Source organism: Astyanax mexicanus, chromosome 3 (assembly GCF_023375975.1).
Source record: "Astyanax mexicanus isolate ESR-SI-001 chromosome 3, AstMex3_surface, whole genome shotgun sequence".
Taxonomy (NCBI): Eukaryota; Metazoa; Chordata; class Actinopteri; order Characiformes; family Acestrorhamphidae; genus Astyanax; species Astyanax mexicanus.
The window spans coordinates 64,131,054-64,148,415 of record NC_064410.1 but is presented as its reverse complement, the minus strand read 5'-3'; the positions used below and the strand labels follow the sequence as shown (position 1 = coordinate 64,148,415).

Here is a 17,362-nt window from a genome sequence, read left to right as displayed (position 1 = left end):
GCAACAAGCATGTTAAAAATGCACTTTTAAGGCATGCATTGTGACGCAGAGACAATTAATAATAGTAATTTTAGTGAGGATTAGCACCCCTGTGGTACCTACCAGACACCCGGTTTAATACACGTTGTTGTTGATGATGTGTAATTTCTTGCACAATTATGCTAAAATGTACTTTTAAAACATGCAGTTTGGTGAGAAGTGAATGAATAATAGTAATTTTAGTAAGGATTAGCCGCACCATGATTACACATCATGGGGACCTCCCTTACACCCTGTTTTAATACATAAATGCAAACATATTTGCAGCAATGGATAACAGAGGAACATTGATGCAATTGTATATTACAAGAGTTTCCTTCCCACTTAGAAAATCTTTTTTTTTTTTAAATCTGTTTTAATTTATTTCTGGGGGACACCAGTGCCCATATAGATTAGTTGCAGTTAGTACTGTGTGAATGGAAGGTCCTCACAAGAATAGCAAAACCGTTGAGTGTGTGTGTGTGTGTGTGTGTGTGTGTGTGTTCCTCCACATGAAGGGACTTTTAGTCCGGGTGTTGGTGAGAGGCATGTCCAGGCAGGTCCCGTATTCGTCCAAATCTCCCGACCATCTTTTTCTGTTCTTTTCTTCTTTTTCTGGGAAAATTAACTTTTTATTACTTACGCTGAATTTTCCGAACTCTTTACGACTTTTTCCTCCACCTGAGCCGAGCTTTTACTCGCTGTAGCGTCACACACGGTGCAGTCTGAGCTGTGGATCTCAGTGTGATGAGTGAGAATGGACCGGTTCAGTACTGGTACCGGTACCGTGGTCAGTGAACCGGGTCTGACCGCAGTGTGTTGGTTGTGGGCAGGGGCACGGCGGACTGGTTCGGGGTCAGTAAGGATGGCGACGCCACGCAGAAGTGGCAGCGGAAGAGCCTGCGGCACTGCAGCATGCGCTACGGTAAACTGAAGCCCCAGGTGATCCGGGAGATGGAGCTGCCCAGCCAGGACAACATCTCCCTGACCAGCACCGAGACTCCGCCCCCTCTGTACGTCCCCTCCTCCCAGCACGGGATACCAAAGGTACGTACTGAGATACCTGCACCTTACACACACAGCTGCTTTTAATGATGTTCTAACTTTCCAATTCTAAAAACAGTCGTTAGTGTGTAGTCGGTCCCCCTTTTCATCTGTACTATCTGGACAAAAGTATTGAGACACCTAATATGCATTGGTCCTTACTTGCAGCTGCAGTATATGGAAAAAAGTATTGGGACACTTATAAGAGATTTTATGCTGTCCCATTCTAAACCCATATGCATTATTGTGGAGTCGTTATGGACAAAAGTATTGGGACACCTGCATGTTACGTCTACAGGAGCATTTTCAATGATGTCCTATTCTAAAGCTGAAGGAGTCATTAGTGTGGAGTCGGTCCCTCTTTGCACCTGTATTATATGGACAAAAGTATTGAGACACCTAATATGCGTTGGTCCTTATTTGCAGCTGCACTATATGGACAAAAGTATTGGGACACCTACATGTTACATCTACAGGAACGATTTTATTGATGTTCTAACTTTCTAATTCTAAACACAGTCATTAGTGTGGAGTCGGTCCCCCTTTTCACATGTACTATATGGACAAAAGTATTGAGACACCTAATATGCATTGGTCCTTATTTGCAGCTGCACTATATGGACAAAAGTATTGGGACACTTATTAGAGATTTTATGCTGTCCCATTCTAAACCCATATGCATTATTGTGGAGTCGTTTTGGACAAAAGTTTTGGGACACCTGCATGTTGCATCTACAGGAACGATTTTATTGATGTTCTAAATTTCTAATTCTAAACACAGTCGTTAGTGTGGAGTTGGTCCCTCTTTGCTCCTGTACTATTTATATATAAGACACCTAATATGTGTTGGTCCCCATTTGCAGCTATGCTATAGGGACAAAAGTATTAGGACACCTGTATGTTACGTCTACAGGAGCTTTTTTAATGATGTTCTAAACAATTTAAACACAGTCATTAGTGTGGAGTCGGTCCCTCTTTGCAGCTACACTATATTGACAAAAGTATTGGGACAGATAATATGAGTTGGTTTACCTTTGCAGCTGTGCTATAGGGACAAAAGTATTGGGACACCTATTAGAGATGTAATGCTGTCCCCTTCTAAACCCATAGTTGTTAGTGTGGAGTCGGTCCCCCTTTGCAGCTATGCTGTAGGGACAAAAGTATTGGGACACCTGCATGTTACGTCTACAGGAGCGTTTTCAATGATGTCCTATTCTAAAGCTAAAGTAATCGTTAGTGTGGAGTCGGTCCCTCTTTGCAGTTACACTGTATGAGCAAAAGTATAGTCGGTCCCCCTTTTTGACCAGTACTATATGGACAAAAGTATCGGGACACCTATTAGAGGTTTTTTGCTGTCCCATTCTAGATCCATATACATTAGTGTGAAGTGGGTCCCCTTTTGCAGCTACACTATAGGGAAAAAAGAATTGGGACACCTATTAGAGATTTAATGACATTCTATTATATATCCATAGGCATAACTATAGAGTTCCAGCTACTATAGTTTGTAGCTACACTGTCACTATATGGACAAAGGTATTGAGACACCACTATAATGCATTCATTCTAAACCCATTATTATTATTATTGTGTAGTCAGCCCCCCTTTGCAACTACAATATATGGACAAAAGTATTGGGACACCTCTATATTCCACTTACAGGAGCTTTTGTGACGTCCCATTCTAAACCAAATATCGTTAGTGTGGAGTCGGGTCCTCTTCACAGCTACACTATATGGACAACCATATAAAGTTGTTCCCTTTTGCAATTTTGAGAAACTATACAAAGGTTTTCATTGCCTGAATCAAGTGTTTTGCATTAGGGTTGGATCTAAACTCTGTGTAAGACTGGTGGAGGAGAACATGATGCAAAGATGCATTAAAAAACTGTGATTAAAAACCAACCAGGATTATTCCACCAAATATTGATTATTTCTGAACTCTTAAAACTTTATGAATATGAACTTGTTTTCTTTGCATTATTTGAGGTCTGAAAGTTCTGCATCTTTTTTGTTATTTCAGTCATTTCTCATTTTCTGTAAATAAATGCTCTAAATGAGAATATTTTTATTTGTAATTTGGGAGAAATGTTGTCTGTAGTTTATAGAATAAAACAACAATGTTCATTTTACTCAAACATAAACCTATAAATAGCAAAATCAGAGAAGCTCACTTTGTTTGTACTCTGTCAGATCGTGGACCCTCTGGCTCGTGGGCGGGCGTTCCGCATGGTGGAGGAGGTGGACGGTTACAGTGTTCCTCAGACGCCCATCACCCCCGGCGCCGCCTCCCTCTGCTCCTTCACCAGCTCCCGGTCCGGCCTCAACCGGATACCTCGCCGCCGCAAGCGCGAGTCCGTCGCCAAGATGAGCTTCAGAGCCGCGGCCGCTCTGGTGAAGGTGAGCTCCACATGCTGGACCAGTCAGACTTTAATCATCTTAATGTCTGTAATTAATGAAGTGAAAATCAATAAAAGTCATTAAAAGGTTTTTCTCACTGTTTTAACAGGGGCGCTCCATTAGAGAGAGTACCTTGCGTCGAGCGCACCGGCGCAGCTTCACCCCCGCCAGCTTCATCGAGGAGGACGTGGTGGACTTCCCTGATGAGCTGGACACGTCCTTCTTCGCCAGGGTAAGTGACTATAAATGTTACATTCATACAGCAGGTAAAAGTGGCCCAAATCCAGTTTTCTCACCAAATTCAATGTTTATTTGAAGCTGTTCAGTACAGTATTCTTTTTTTTTTAAACCAAACTAAACCCCATGATTTTTCCCCATTTTCTCCCCAATTTACACGGCCAATTACCCAACCCACTCATTAGAACTCCCCCCCTATCACTAGTGATGCTCCAACACATGTGAAGTCAAACTTCGCCTCTTTTTGAACCTCTTATATTCGGTGACTCGGTTCTGATACATCAGCTCACAGACGCAGCCTTGTGCTGATCCACATCACCCTAGGAGTGATGAGGGGAAAGAGCACCATCTACTGTACTGTACCCACCCAGAGAGAGAGCAAGACTAAATGTGCTCTCTCAGGGCTCTGGAAGCTGATGACAAGCTGCATAAACAGGATTCGAACTAGTAATCTCCTGATCATAGTGGCAGCATTTTAGACCGCTGGGCCACTCAGAGCCACTGTTCTCATTTAATTATGATCTATGTCCTGCGATGGTCTGAACAGTTTACGTTTATAAACTGAAGCTCATGCTCTAAAAAGTAGCAGAGCTTCACGTGAAGTTTCGGTTTCATATTCTCCAGCATCACAGGAGCTATTAAGAAGTTCCAGTGTCTGCAGCTGCACTTACCACAGAGAATTCATTCTTCTAGTTGTTCAACCATGCCCACTTTTAGTGGAAAATTTTAGTTTATGCAATTGGCAGACATGCCATCATGTACACATTTTGCGTAACAGGTAACTTAGAAGGTTTATCAACACTGACTAGTTAGCAAGGATGCTAATTCAGGAAGTTACCTATTTTATCCTCCTCGCTTCATTTTTCTCCAAATTGCCGACACACCGTCTCTGTGCTGAAGATTTATAGACTCTCTCACATTACTAAAAGCAAAAAAAAAGAAAAGATGGTAGGCTATATTGTTTATGCTGCTGATGTTTTTGTTTGTGTCAAGTAAAGAAACAATCCCTTAAATACAGTATATAGTTTCTATATACAGCTCTGGAAAAAAATAAGAGAGCACTTAAAAATTATGTTTCTTTGATTTTAACAAATTAAAAACCTCTGGAATATAATCAAGAGGAAGATGGATGATCACAAACCATCAAACCACCAAACTGAACTGCTTGAATTTTTACACCAGGAGTAAAGCAGCATAAAGTTATCCAAAAGCAGTGTGTAAGACTGGTGGAGGAGAACATGATGCCAAGATGCATGAAAAAAACTGTGATTAAAAACCAACCAGGATTATTTCAAAACTTTATGAATATGAACTTGTTTTCTTTGCATTATTTGAGGTCTGAAAGTTCTGCATCTTTTTTGTTATTTCAGTCATTTCTCATTTTCTGTAAATAAATGCTCTAAATGAGAATATTTTTATTTGGAATTTGGGAGAAATGTTGTCTGTAGTTTATAGAATAAAACAACAATGTTCATTTTACTCAAATATAAACCTATAAATAGCAGAATCAGAGAAACTGATTCAGAAACTGAAGTGATCTCTTCATTTTGCCTTGGTTTCTTTAAACTTTTGATCTGGTTGTTCAGATGGAGTTTCTGTGAATCAGATGCGTATCTGATTTTAGTACCATATACTGAAGTGTTCTATATTAGAATCGCTTAGAATGGTGTTTACTCGCTGTATTTTTGCTGTATTTTTGTTGTATTTTTGTTGTATTTTTGCTGTATTTTTGTTGTATTTTTGCTGTATTTTTGTTGTATTTTTGCTGTATTTTTGCTGTATTTGGGTGGTGTTTACTCTGTGTATTTTTGCTGTATTTTTGTTGTATTTTTGTTGTATTTTTGCTGTATTTTTGTTGTATTTTTGCTGTATTTTTGCTGTATTTGGGTGGTGTTTACTCTGTGTATTTTTGCTGTATTTTTGTTGTATTTTTGTTGTATTTTTGCTGTATTTTTGTTGTATTTTTGCTGTATTTTTGCTGTATTTGGGTGGTGTTTACCCGCTGTGTGAGCGTGATTTTTGGGAGGTGTAACCTGCGCTGTACCTGTGTTCAGGACGTCCTGATGCAGGAGGAGATGTCCACGTTTCATGACGAGGTGTTCGAGTCTCCGTCTGATTCCACCACCAGAGACGTGGACAGTAAACAGCTGGACGAGTCGGAGCTGACCGGCAGCGCGCTCGACAAGAGCGAACTGGAGAGGAGTCACCTGATGCTGTGAGTCTGATCATCAATAATCCATCCTGATTGGTTCTTTATTGGTACATGAATGGGGACAAATATTGACATGCCCACTAGATAGCAGTGTTGTACTTTGTCATCAGGTCTCACTGTTCTTATTATATAAAAGTAAACTCTTCTTTTGATGAGATTTTATTAGTTTTGTTTCCTGAAGTTTGCAATGGCGTTTTTATTCAAATATTGTAATATATTGTGATACAGAAAATGCAAAATAGAAAGTATTTAATAAAATGTAAAGATTTGGTTATTTTTGGAGATGTTTAAAATATTTGGAGATGTTTGAAGAGAAGATGTTTGCAGACCTTGAGTTGATGTATCAAGATGTTTTGAGATGTTTAAAGATGTGTGGAGATCTTGAAATCTTGTCAGATGTTTGAAAGTTTGAGATGACTTTAGATGGCTAGAGATATTTTGTTTGTAGATATTTGAAGACCTTTTTGATGTTTAGAGGTGATTAAAATGTTTAAGTATGTTTGGAGACCTTGAAAAGTCTTGGGATGTGTTTGAAGATGTTTAGAGACGTTTGAAAATGTTTGGAGATTTTGAAGACTGTTGATGTCTAGAGATGTTTAGAGATGTTTGAAGCTGTGTGAAGAGCTTTGTATGTAAGTATGGAGACGTTTAGAAATGTTTAAAGATGTTTGAAGATGTTGGGAGATGTTTGAATATCTCTGGAGATTGATAGAGATATTTGAAGGCCTTCGTTGATCTAAAGAGATGTTTAGAAAAGTTTGAAGGTGTATGAAGATCTTTGTTGATGTATGGATTGATGTATGTTTAAAATGTTTTGAGCTGTTTGAATATGTTTGGAAATTATATTAGATTTTTGAAAACCTTTATTGATGTGTAGAGATGCTTAGAAATGTTTTTAGAAGATTGTTGGAGATGTTTAAAAATGTTGTGAGGTGTTTGAATATCTCTGGAGATGTTTGAAGATATTTGTAGATATTTGTTGATGTGTAGAGATGGTTAAAATGTTTAAAGATGTTTGGAGACCTTGGGAGGTTTTTTGAGATGTTTGAAAATGTTTGTAGATGATGGTAGATTTTTGAAAACCTTTTTTGGTGTATAGCAGGGGTGTCCAAACTTTTTTTGTTGGGGGCCAGAAGGAGAAATATATTTGAAGTCACGGGGCCACAGACTCTATAATAAAACAAATAATGAAATATACCACTTTAAATAATACATTTTCCTGATTATTTCATTTACACACCATTTTACTTGATTCACTATCTTTATCTTTGACAGTGTTGTGTAAACTAAGATTTTTCAAATTGATGTTTAATTTCATGATGTCTGTTAATATTAAATTTCTTAATTACGGCAACTTTTAGACTCTATGGCCCGTTTTTCTGCGCTAGAAATGCGCACTCTCTCCGCTTTTACACTCTTTGGCCCGTTTTCTGTGCTAGAAATGCGCACTCTCTCCGCTTTTAGACTCTTTGGCCCGTTTTTCTGCGCTAGAAATGCGCACTCTCTCCGCTTTTAGACTCTTTGGCCCGTTTTTCTGCGCTAGAAATGCGCACCCTCTCTGCTTTTAGACTCTTTGGCCCGTTTTTCTGGCTAGAAATGCACACTCTCTCCGCTTTTAGACTCTTTGGCCCGTTTTTCTGCGCTAGAAATGCGCACCCTCTCCGCTTTTAGACTCTTTGGCCCGTTTTTCTGTGCTAGAAATGCGCACTCTCTCCGCTTTTAGACTCTTTGGCCCGTTTTTCTGCGCTAGAAATGCGCACTCTCTCCGCTTTTAGACTCTTTGGCCCGTTTCTGACACCTAGCGTTCAAACTTTGAATCTCACATTATAAAAACCTGCTTAACAGCGGGCCAACTTTCATTCTATTTCTAAAATACCTCGGGCCGTAGTTTGGACACCCCTGATGTATAGAGATGTTTAGAGGTGGTTTATAGATGTTTGGAGATGTATTAATGAACACAGTGATGCTGTTTCTTCACCGTGTGTATCTCTGATCTCTGCGCTGTAATTCAGGCCTCTGGAGAGAGGATGGAGAAAAGCTAAAGAGGGAACGCCTGCACCACCCAAAGTGCGTCTGAAGCAGGAGGTGGTGAGTGTGAACGGTCAGCGGCGAGGACAGCGCATCGCTGTTCCGGTGAAGAAGCTCTTCGCTCGGGAGAAACGGCCGTACGGACTCGGCATGGTGGGAAAACTCACCAACCGCACATATCGCAAACGCATCGACAGCTACGTCAAACGGCAGATAGAGGACATGGACGACCATCGGTAAGAGTTTCTACAGATTTACACAAACACTGAGCTCCACTGACTGAATACAACCCTGACAACAATCAACAGTCAGACGTTCATCGCTATCTTGGCAACCCATGAACACACAGCAGCACAAACCCAACTATACAATAAATCAACAATAAACAGAATAGTAAATAAAATAACATTGCTGTTCCCGTAAATGAGCTGCTGGAGCTCCTTCACAGCGTCAACCAGCAGCTCAGTTTCCTCTGCTGAGAAGAGTTTGTTGGACACGTCCAGGTAGCTGCACCGTTAAAATAGCAATCCACCAAAGTCAGAGCTCACCTAATCTACTCTTAAAGAGAATGATGAGCTCTTAAAGAGACGCTCTGATTGGTTTATTTCATGTTACGCCCAAAATTAATTAACCACACCCATGATTAATTAAGAGAATTAGTAAATGACTTTTGTGCCTTTTTGAGCCAAGCAAGGTGTACTTTTCCCGTCGTTACGATAGCGAAGATGCACTAACATGCCCAAAATAGAGAGGTCATTTTGGAGCATTTCTATTGGTTTGTTCATCGTTAAACTCAATCAATCAACCTTTATTTTGACTCGGAAGTACAATGAGAGCAACCATTATGTTCAGTGTAGCCGAGAATTTACAAATACATGAAAATAATAACTACTAATTTCATCATTTAAAAAAAACATTGAATAAAATATTAAAAATAATAATAAAAATATAATAATAAAATTATAATAAAACTTGGTTTAATTGATAGGAAATTAAGATCAAACGATAAGATTAATACAGCAAAAAACACAATTAAAATTAGGCTAAAACTTTTACATAGTACAATACAAAATACATAAAAACTATAATAATCATAATAATAAAAAATAAGAATAAAAGTTATAATAAAAGAAACCAATAAAAATAAGTTGAAAAGCAATTGTACAAAGCTATTTAAAAAATACATGATTTAAAGAAATAAATAGGAAATAAAGAACTATGGTTAGAAATAAAAGCAAATTAATAAATAAATAAAATAAATAACTTTTATTTCTAATCTCAGTTCTTCTCTTAGTGTTTTATTTCCTTTTTCAGGGTTCGTAAAGTCATGAAAAGTTTTGGAAAAATTAAAATACCCAGAAAGTTTTGGAAAAGTCGTGGAAATTCAGAGTTAATTCACTAACTCTCAGGAACTGACACAGATTTTATTATTAAAAATGGTCGACATTTTATCTGATTCATTTTAGGATTTACGATAATAAATTTTGATGATAGTTTTTGTTGATTGTTGATTTTATTGTCCACGTCTGCACTGATGTTTTAAAATCGTATAAAAGTGTATTTTTAAAACCCTGCTTTTTATTTCTTTTATTATTGTATTCTAATAAAATATAAAGAACAACTGTCAAATTCACATTATTAAGGCGAGTAAAAGCAAAAACACTGGAGATACGTGGTTTCTGTGTGAGTGTGAACGAGTCGTGCGCTTCAGACTGAATGATTGTGAATCGACTCCTCCCTGCAGGCCGTTCTTCACCTACTGGATCACCTTCGTTCACCTGCTCATCACTATCTTGGCAGTGTGTATTTACGGGATAGCGCCGGTGGGCTTCTCTCAGCACGAGACCGTTGATTCTGTGAGTTTATTTTAATAATAAATTTAATTAATTTATTTATTTCTGTTTCTGATTGTGAGGATCTGGTGTGACGTTGGTGTGATGTTTTTCCTGTTCACTTTTTTTTTAAGGTTCTAAGAAACAAAGGTGTTTATGAAAACGTCAAGTTTGTGCAGCAGGAGAACTTCTGGATTGGACCAAGTTCAGTAAGTTACTTCTGTTTCCTGAGCAGAAGATGAATTTTTATTACACACAGTATTTATCACACTTTATTCTGGGTCTGTCTTCTGCTTTTTCTTCAATGCTATGCTATGTATGCGTCAGGTTTGTTTTTGATCAGATTATTATAGTTTTCTTTATTTTTGTTGTTTTTTGTTCTGGTCTTAGTAGTGCTGGGCGGTATACTGGTTCATACGGTATAGCGTAGGCAGAGATGGAAAGTAATGAATTACATTTACTCACATTACTGTAATTGAGTAGATTTTATGAGTAATTTGTAAGTTTTGAAGTAGTTTTTTTTTTATAGGTAATTTTACTTTTACTCAACTACATTTTGACACGAGTAATTGACTTCTGTACATTGGAAAACTCCCCGTTACTGTGTAAAAAATTAAATGCTGGTGTCACATCCTGGCCTTGTCTCATGTCTCTGTGTGTTTTCCCTACGTGAACTGTGCTCCTCTGTGTCTCCTGTCTCAGTAGTTTTCCACCACGTGTCTCATTTGTAGCTCCGCCCCTTCCCCAGGTGTTTCCTGTTCTAGTGTGTTTCCTGTTTCTTTAAATAGATCCCCTGTGCCACTTGTCCTCCGTCGGTCTTTGCACCTTCCCCTGTTGTTTGTCTCTCCGTGTCTCTTTGTTATTACAGCCTTAGCCCTAGCTCCTTGTTTATATCTTCTTGTTTATTTCTAGTTCCCGGTTATTTTCCTTTGTTTTCTCTTTGCCCTGTTCAGTTTATTCTTTCTTGTCTAGTTTAGTTATTCCCTGTCTAGTTTAGATTCTTGTTGGTTTCCTTGTGTATATATCCCTGCCCAGTTTTGTATTTATTCAGTCCCTCGTTTGTTTCTTTGTTTATTTACTCCCTGTTTGTTTATCATTAGTACTTCTTGTTTGTTTAGTTTATGTTCTCTAGTTTCACTCGTTTGTTTTGGTTTTTGGTTATTTGTTTGTCTTTGTTACATGTTTACTTGTTCCTTGTTTCTTTGTTTACTTGTTATTTGTTTATTAAATTATTTATTTCGCCCTACCTGCACTTGCGTCCGTCTCCTCGTCTCCCTGCCTGGGTCTCCCGTGACAGCTGGGGAAAAAAAAACAATTGTCTGAATACAAAAAGAGAAAGAATCTTGAAAAATACCATGAGATGCATTTCTGATCATACCGCACTGCACTAGGTCTTAGTGATTTAGTTTCCTAGTTTAGTTTTTTGTTAATTTTGCTTTAGTTAACTTGTTTCTTTGTATTAATTTGAATTTATCTGCATTTACGTCCATCCTCTCCTCCTTCCTGCAAGACAGTATTAAGGTTAATTAATGTAATTTTTTTATTATATGTAAATGAATAGTGAAATGATCTATCAGACTATAAAGGAACACATAAGGAATCATGTAGTAACTTAAAAACAGTGTTAAACAAACCAAGATCTGGGGGGCTGTTAACGTGTGGTTTCTACAGTATATAATTTAGTATATAATTCATTGTTTTGGTATTTTTTATGAACAGGAGGCGCTGATCCATCTGGGAGCTAAGTTCTCTCCCTGCATGCGGAGAGATCAGGAGGTTCATGATCTGATCCAGAAGAAACGAGAGACGGAGAGAAACTCGGCCTGCTGTGTTCGGAACGATCGATCCGGCTGTCTGCAGACGTCTGAGGAGGAGTGCTCGGTGAGGAGCAGCCAATCACATTCTATCAAATTAAATCATATCAGATTGCATCTGATCGTATTGTATTCCATCATATCGAATCGTATTCAATCGTATTCTGTTGTATCGTATTTTATCACATCGAATCCTATCATATTCTATCACAGGGGTGTCCAAACTTTTTTTGTTGGAGCCAGAAGGAGAAATATATTTGAAGTCACGGACCACAGACTCTGTAATAAAACAAATATTGAAATATACCACTTTAAATAATATTATTTATTTCATTTACACACCATTTTACTTGACTCACTATCTTTATCTTTGACAGTGTTGTGTAAACTAAGATTTTTCAAATTGATGTCTCTTAATATTAAACTCCTTAATTACGCCAACTTTTAGACTCTTTGGCCCGTTTTTCTGCACTAGAAATGCACACTCTCTCCGCTTTTAGACTCTTTGGTCCGTTTTTCTGTGCTAGAAATGCGCACTCTCTCCTCTTTTAGACTCTTTGGCCCGTTTTTCTGCACTAGAAATGTGCACCCTCTCCGCTTTTAGACTCTTTGCCCCGTTTTTCTGCGCTAGAAATGCGCACCCTCTCCGCTTTTAGACTCTTTGGCCCGTTTTTCTGCACTAGAAATGCGCACCCTCTCCGCTTTTAGACTCTTTGGCCCGTTTTTCTGCGCTAGAAATGCGCACCCTCTCCGCTTTTAGACTCTTTGGCCCGTTTCTGAGCTTCTAGCGTTCAAACTTTGAATCTCACATTATAAAAACCTGCTTAACAGCGGGCCAACTTTCATTCTATTTCTAAAATACCTTGCAGATGGAGGACACCCCTGTTCTATCACATCAAATCATTTCGTATTCTATCTTAGCGTATTGTATCGTATCGTATAGTATTCTATTGTATCAAATCGTATCATATTCTATCGATTGTATCGTGTTCTATCTTATCATATTGTATAGTATCACATCATATCGTATATACTTCTTATCGTATTTTATTGCATCGAATCGTATTGTCTTCTCTTACAGTATTCTATTGTACGGAATCATATCGTATTATATCTTATCATTTTCTATCGCATCAAATCGTATTGTTTTCTCTTAAAAGTACGATTCACATTGAATCGTATCGTATTCTATCGTATTTTATTTATATATATTTTTTATGAAAATTTGTTTAAATGTTACAGTATATCACCTTGCACACAGTATCGCAAAATATTAAATTGTATTGCCAACTTCTTGAATTGCATGTATTATATCATTGTAATAAATTCTACAAAAGAAGACACAGAATTATTGTTATTAATTTCTATTTTATTTACTAATTAAATGTTGCGTCCCCTACAGAGCACTCTGGCCGAGTGGGTGAAATGGCCACAGCACTCCAGCACCCCCCAACTGGACGGCAAACCCCGACAGTACGGTTCCGTCTGCCACCAGGACCCCAGGTAACGTCTGTTAAACCTGATCACACTAACGTCTGTTAAACCTGATCACACTAACGTCTGTTAAACCTGGTCACACTTACGTCTGTTAAACCTGATCACACTAACGTCTGTTAAACCTGATCACACTTACGTCTGTTAAACCTAATCACACTAACGTCTGTTTAACCTGATCACACTAACGTCTGTTAGACCTGATCACACTAACGTCTGTTTAACCTGATCACACTAACGTCTGTTAGACCTGATCACACTAACGTCTCTTAAACCTGATCACACTTACGTCTGTTTAACCTGATCACACTAACGTCTGTTAAACCTGATAAACCTAATCACACTTAAGTCTGTTAAACCTGGTCACACTTACGTCTGTTAAACCTGGTCACACTTACGTCTGTTAAACCTGATCACACTAACGTCTGTTAAACCTAATCACACTTACGTCTGTTAAATCTGATGACGCTAACGTCTGTTAAACCTGATCACGCTAACGTCTGTTAAACCTGATCACACTTACGTCTGTTGAACCTGGTCACACTTACGTCTGTTAAACCTGATCACACTAACATTTGCTAAACCTGATCACACTAACGTCTTTTAAACCTGGTCACACTTACGTCTGTTAAACCTGATCACACTAACGTCTGTTAAACCTGATCACACTAACGTCTGTTAAACCTGATCACACTTACGTATGTTAAACCTGATCACACTAACATCTGCTACACCTGATCACACTAACGTCTGTTAAACCTGATCACACTAACGTCTGTTAAACCTGATCACACTAACGTCTGTTAAACCTGATCACACTAACGTCTGTTAAACCTGATCTCACTAACGTCTGTTAAACCTGATCACACTAACATCTGCTAAACCTGATCACACTAACGTCTGCTAAACCTGATCACAATAACGTCTGTTAAACCTGATCACACTAACATCTGTTTAACCTGATCACACTAACATCTGTTAGACCTGATCACACTAACGTCTGTTAAACTTGATCACACTAACATCTGTTAGACCTGATCACACTACCGCCTGTTAAACCTGATCACACTAACATCTTCTAAACCTGATCACACTAACATCTGTTTAACCTGATCACACTAACATCTGTTAGACCTGATCACACTAACGTCTGTTAAACCTGATCACACTAACATCTGTTAGACCTGATCACACTAACGTCTGTTAAACCTGATCACACTAACGTCTGTCAAACATGATCACACTAACGTCTGTTAAACCTGATCACACTAACGTCTGCTAAACCTGATCACAGTAACGTCTGTTAAACCTGATCACACTAACGTCTGTTAAACCTGGTCACACTTACGTCTGTTAAACCTGATCACACTTACGTCTGTTAAACCTTATCACACTAACGTCTGTTAAACCTGATCACACTAACGTCTGTTAAACTTGATTACACTAACATCTAATTAACCTGATCACACTAACGTCTGTTAAACCTGATCACACTAACATCTGCTAAACCTGATCACACTAACATCTGCTAAACCTGATCACACTAACGTCTGCTAAACCTGATCACAATGACGTCTGTTAAACCTGATCACACTAACATCTGTTTAACCTGATCACACTAACGTCTGTTAGACCTGATCACACTAACGTCTGTTAAACCTGATCACACTAACTTCTGTTAGACCTGATCACAATAACGTCTGTTAAACCTGATCACACTAACATCTGTTTAACCTGATCACACTAACGTCTTTTAAACCTGATCACACTAACGTCTGTTAAACCTGATCACACTAATGTCTGTTAAACCTGATCACACTAACGTCTGTTAAACCTGATCACACTAACATCTGTTAAACTTGATTACACTAACATCTAATTAACCTGATCACACTAACGTCTGTTAAACCTGATCACACTAATGTCTGTTAAACCTGGTCACACTAACGTCTGGTAAACGTGTGCTGTGGTCTTTCTGCAGGACCTGCCTCGAACCCGCCTCTGTAGCGCCTCACGAGTGGCCTGATGACATCACCAAGTGGCCAGTAAGTGTTACTGCAATGAGTCAGTTAGCTAGAGTGTCAGTAGGTCAATGAATCGGCGTGTCAGTGATTCAGTAAATTTGTAAGTCAGTGAGGCAGTGAGTCTTTGTGTAAGAGGAAGAGTGTGTCCATGAGTCATCAGTGTGTCAGTGATTCAGTGTTTTAGTAAGTAAGCTTTATAAGGGAATGACTTAGTGTGTCAGTGAATCAGTAAGTCAGTGAATCAGTGAGTCAGTGTCTTTCTGCTGTTTGTTGTAGATCTGTACCAGTCTGTTATTTAGCGTTTCAGCAAGTCTGTAAGTTAGTGTGTCATTGTGTGTGTCATTTAGTCAGTAATTCAGTGAGTCAATGTGTAAGTGTGTCATTTAGTCAGTAATTCAGTCATTTGTGAGTGAGTCACTGTACCATTGATTCTGTAATTCAGTGAATTTGTTACTGAGTGATTTGGTGAGGCAGTGATTCATTCTGTAAGCGTGTCAGTGTATCCATAAGTCAGTTTGTCAGTGTGTCAGTTTGCTAGGGTGTTAGTGAGTCTGTGAGTGGGTCAGTGTGTCCACAAGTCAGTGTGTCAGTTTGCTGGGGTGTCAGTGAATCAGTGTGTCAGTGAATCAGTGATTCAGTAAAGCAGTTTTTCATTGTGTTAATTGGTTATTGTGTCCATGAGTCAGTGTGTCAGTTTGCTGGGGTGTCAGTGAATCAGTGTGTCAGTGAATCAGTGATTCAGTAAAGCAGTTTTTCATTGTGTTAATTGGTCATTGTGTCCATGAGTCAGTGTGTCAGTTTGCTGGGGTGTCAGGTAATCTGTGAATCAGTGATTCAGTGAGACAGTGTTTCATTGTGTAAGTGGGTCAGTGTGTCCATGAGTCAGTTAGTCAGTGTGTCAGTTTGCTAGGGTGTCAGTGAATCAGTGTGTCACTGAATCAGTGAATCAGTGAATCAGTAAGGCAGTGAGTGTTTTATTGTGTAAGTGGGTCAGTGTGTCCATGAGTCAGTTAGTCAGTGTGTCAGTTTGCTAGGGTGTCAGTGAATCAGTGTGTCAGTGAATCAGTGATTCAGTGAGGCAGATTTTTATTGTGTTAATGGGTCATTGTGTCTATGAGTCAGTGTGTTTGATAGGGTGTCAGTAAATCAGTGTGTCAGTGAATTAGTGAGTCAGTGATTCAGTTTCTCTGCTGTTTATTGTAGATCTGTACCAGATATGATACAGGAAACCACACGAATCTGCCTCATATCGACTGTACCATCACCGGCCGGCCCTGCTGCATCGGAACCAAAGGGAGGTGAGGAAAAACACACAGTAAATATAATATAAATATAAATATTAAATATGAATTACAGTGAGAGGAACTGATCTGACTCCTCTGATTCACTCTGATCAGGTGTGAGATTACGTCGAGGGAGTACTGTGACTTTATGAAAGGTTATTTCCACGAAGAAGCAACACTGTGTTCCCAAGTAAGTAACTGTTGGTGTCGAAGTTAGTAAAATACATCATTATTATTACTAAAATAATATGTAGAATTAGGGCTTAATGATATTGAAAAAATATATATTTTTAATATTCTTCAAGTACTGTATAGGAGCTATTCTAAATTACAATTCATCAAGTAAAGCTACCAAAAGTAAGAAAATTAAACAAACAGCCTATTTAAAGCATAATGCAAAATTTGCATGCAGTAAAAGCAAAAACTAAAACATTTATATATCATTTAAAAAAAAAATTAAAGCTGATGTCCGTAAGTTTTGGGATTTGGGGGATTTAGTGCCCTCTTTGGTGAGAATGGGTAATTGCACCGAGCATGCGGAGGAATTATTTTAAACTGGGTGGGTGTGATGCGGTCTCCTTTCAGAGTGGATGAATCCGATTCCAGGTTATGTTTAGTCAGAGAGAGAAAGAGAGGAAGAGAGAGAGAGAGCTCAGTCAGAAACTTCACTCCTTCGTTTCTTTGGTTTTACTGTGAGTGAATGGAGGAGCTACTGAGCTCTGAGTTTCCTCTTCTGAAGTCCCCATTGCTCCACCAGCCGCTCGCGTTCAGTAAAACTGAGCCGGATCCTCTTTTAGAGGCTGTACGTGTGACGTAAGTACGTAAAGACGCGTGACGTGACCAGAAGAAGAAGAACTCACGCGAAAAGCGACCTGAACCCCAGTTTTTAGAAATAATAAATGATCAGGATTAGCAGGGATGGTGGTTTCAGAACACTGGTAGCATTAAACACTATATTTTATCCATATTCTTCTCCA

General features: G+C 38.7%; 1 protein-coding gene across 2 annotated transcripts in view; it reads left to right on the top strand.

The window, feature by feature from the left end:
* The window catches only part of rhbdf1a (rhomboid 5 homolog 1a (Drosophila)), an 87,017-nt gene that overhangs the window by 54,110 nt on the left and 15,545 nt on the right, over window positions 1-17,362 (top strand). For both annotated transcript variants that reach the window (XM_049475581.1, XM_049475582.1), the window contains 12 exons: window positions 852-1,065; window positions 3,255-3,461; window positions 3,571-3,693; window positions 5,753-5,913; window positions 7,923-8,174; window positions 9,683-9,794; window positions 9,905-9,979; window positions 11,490-11,651; window positions 12,987-13,087; window positions 15,060-15,123; window positions 16,306-16,400; window positions 16,500-16,575. In XM_049475581.1, the coding sequence (XP_049331538.1) occupies window positions 852-1,065; window positions 3,255-3,461; window positions 3,571-3,693; window positions 5,753-5,913; window positions 7,923-8,174; window positions 9,683-9,794; window positions 9,905-9,979; window positions 11,490-11,651; window positions 12,987-13,087; window positions 15,060-15,123; window positions 16,306-16,400; window positions 16,500-16,575 (1,642 nt within the window). The remainder of the gene's footprint in view (window positions 1-851; window positions 1,066-3,254; window positions 3,462-3,570; window positions 3,694-5,752; window positions 5,914-7,922; window positions 8,175-9,682; window positions 9,795-9,904; window positions 9,980-11,489; window positions 11,652-12,986; window positions 13,088-15,059; window positions 15,124-16,305; window positions 16,401-16,499; window positions 16,576-17,362) is intronic.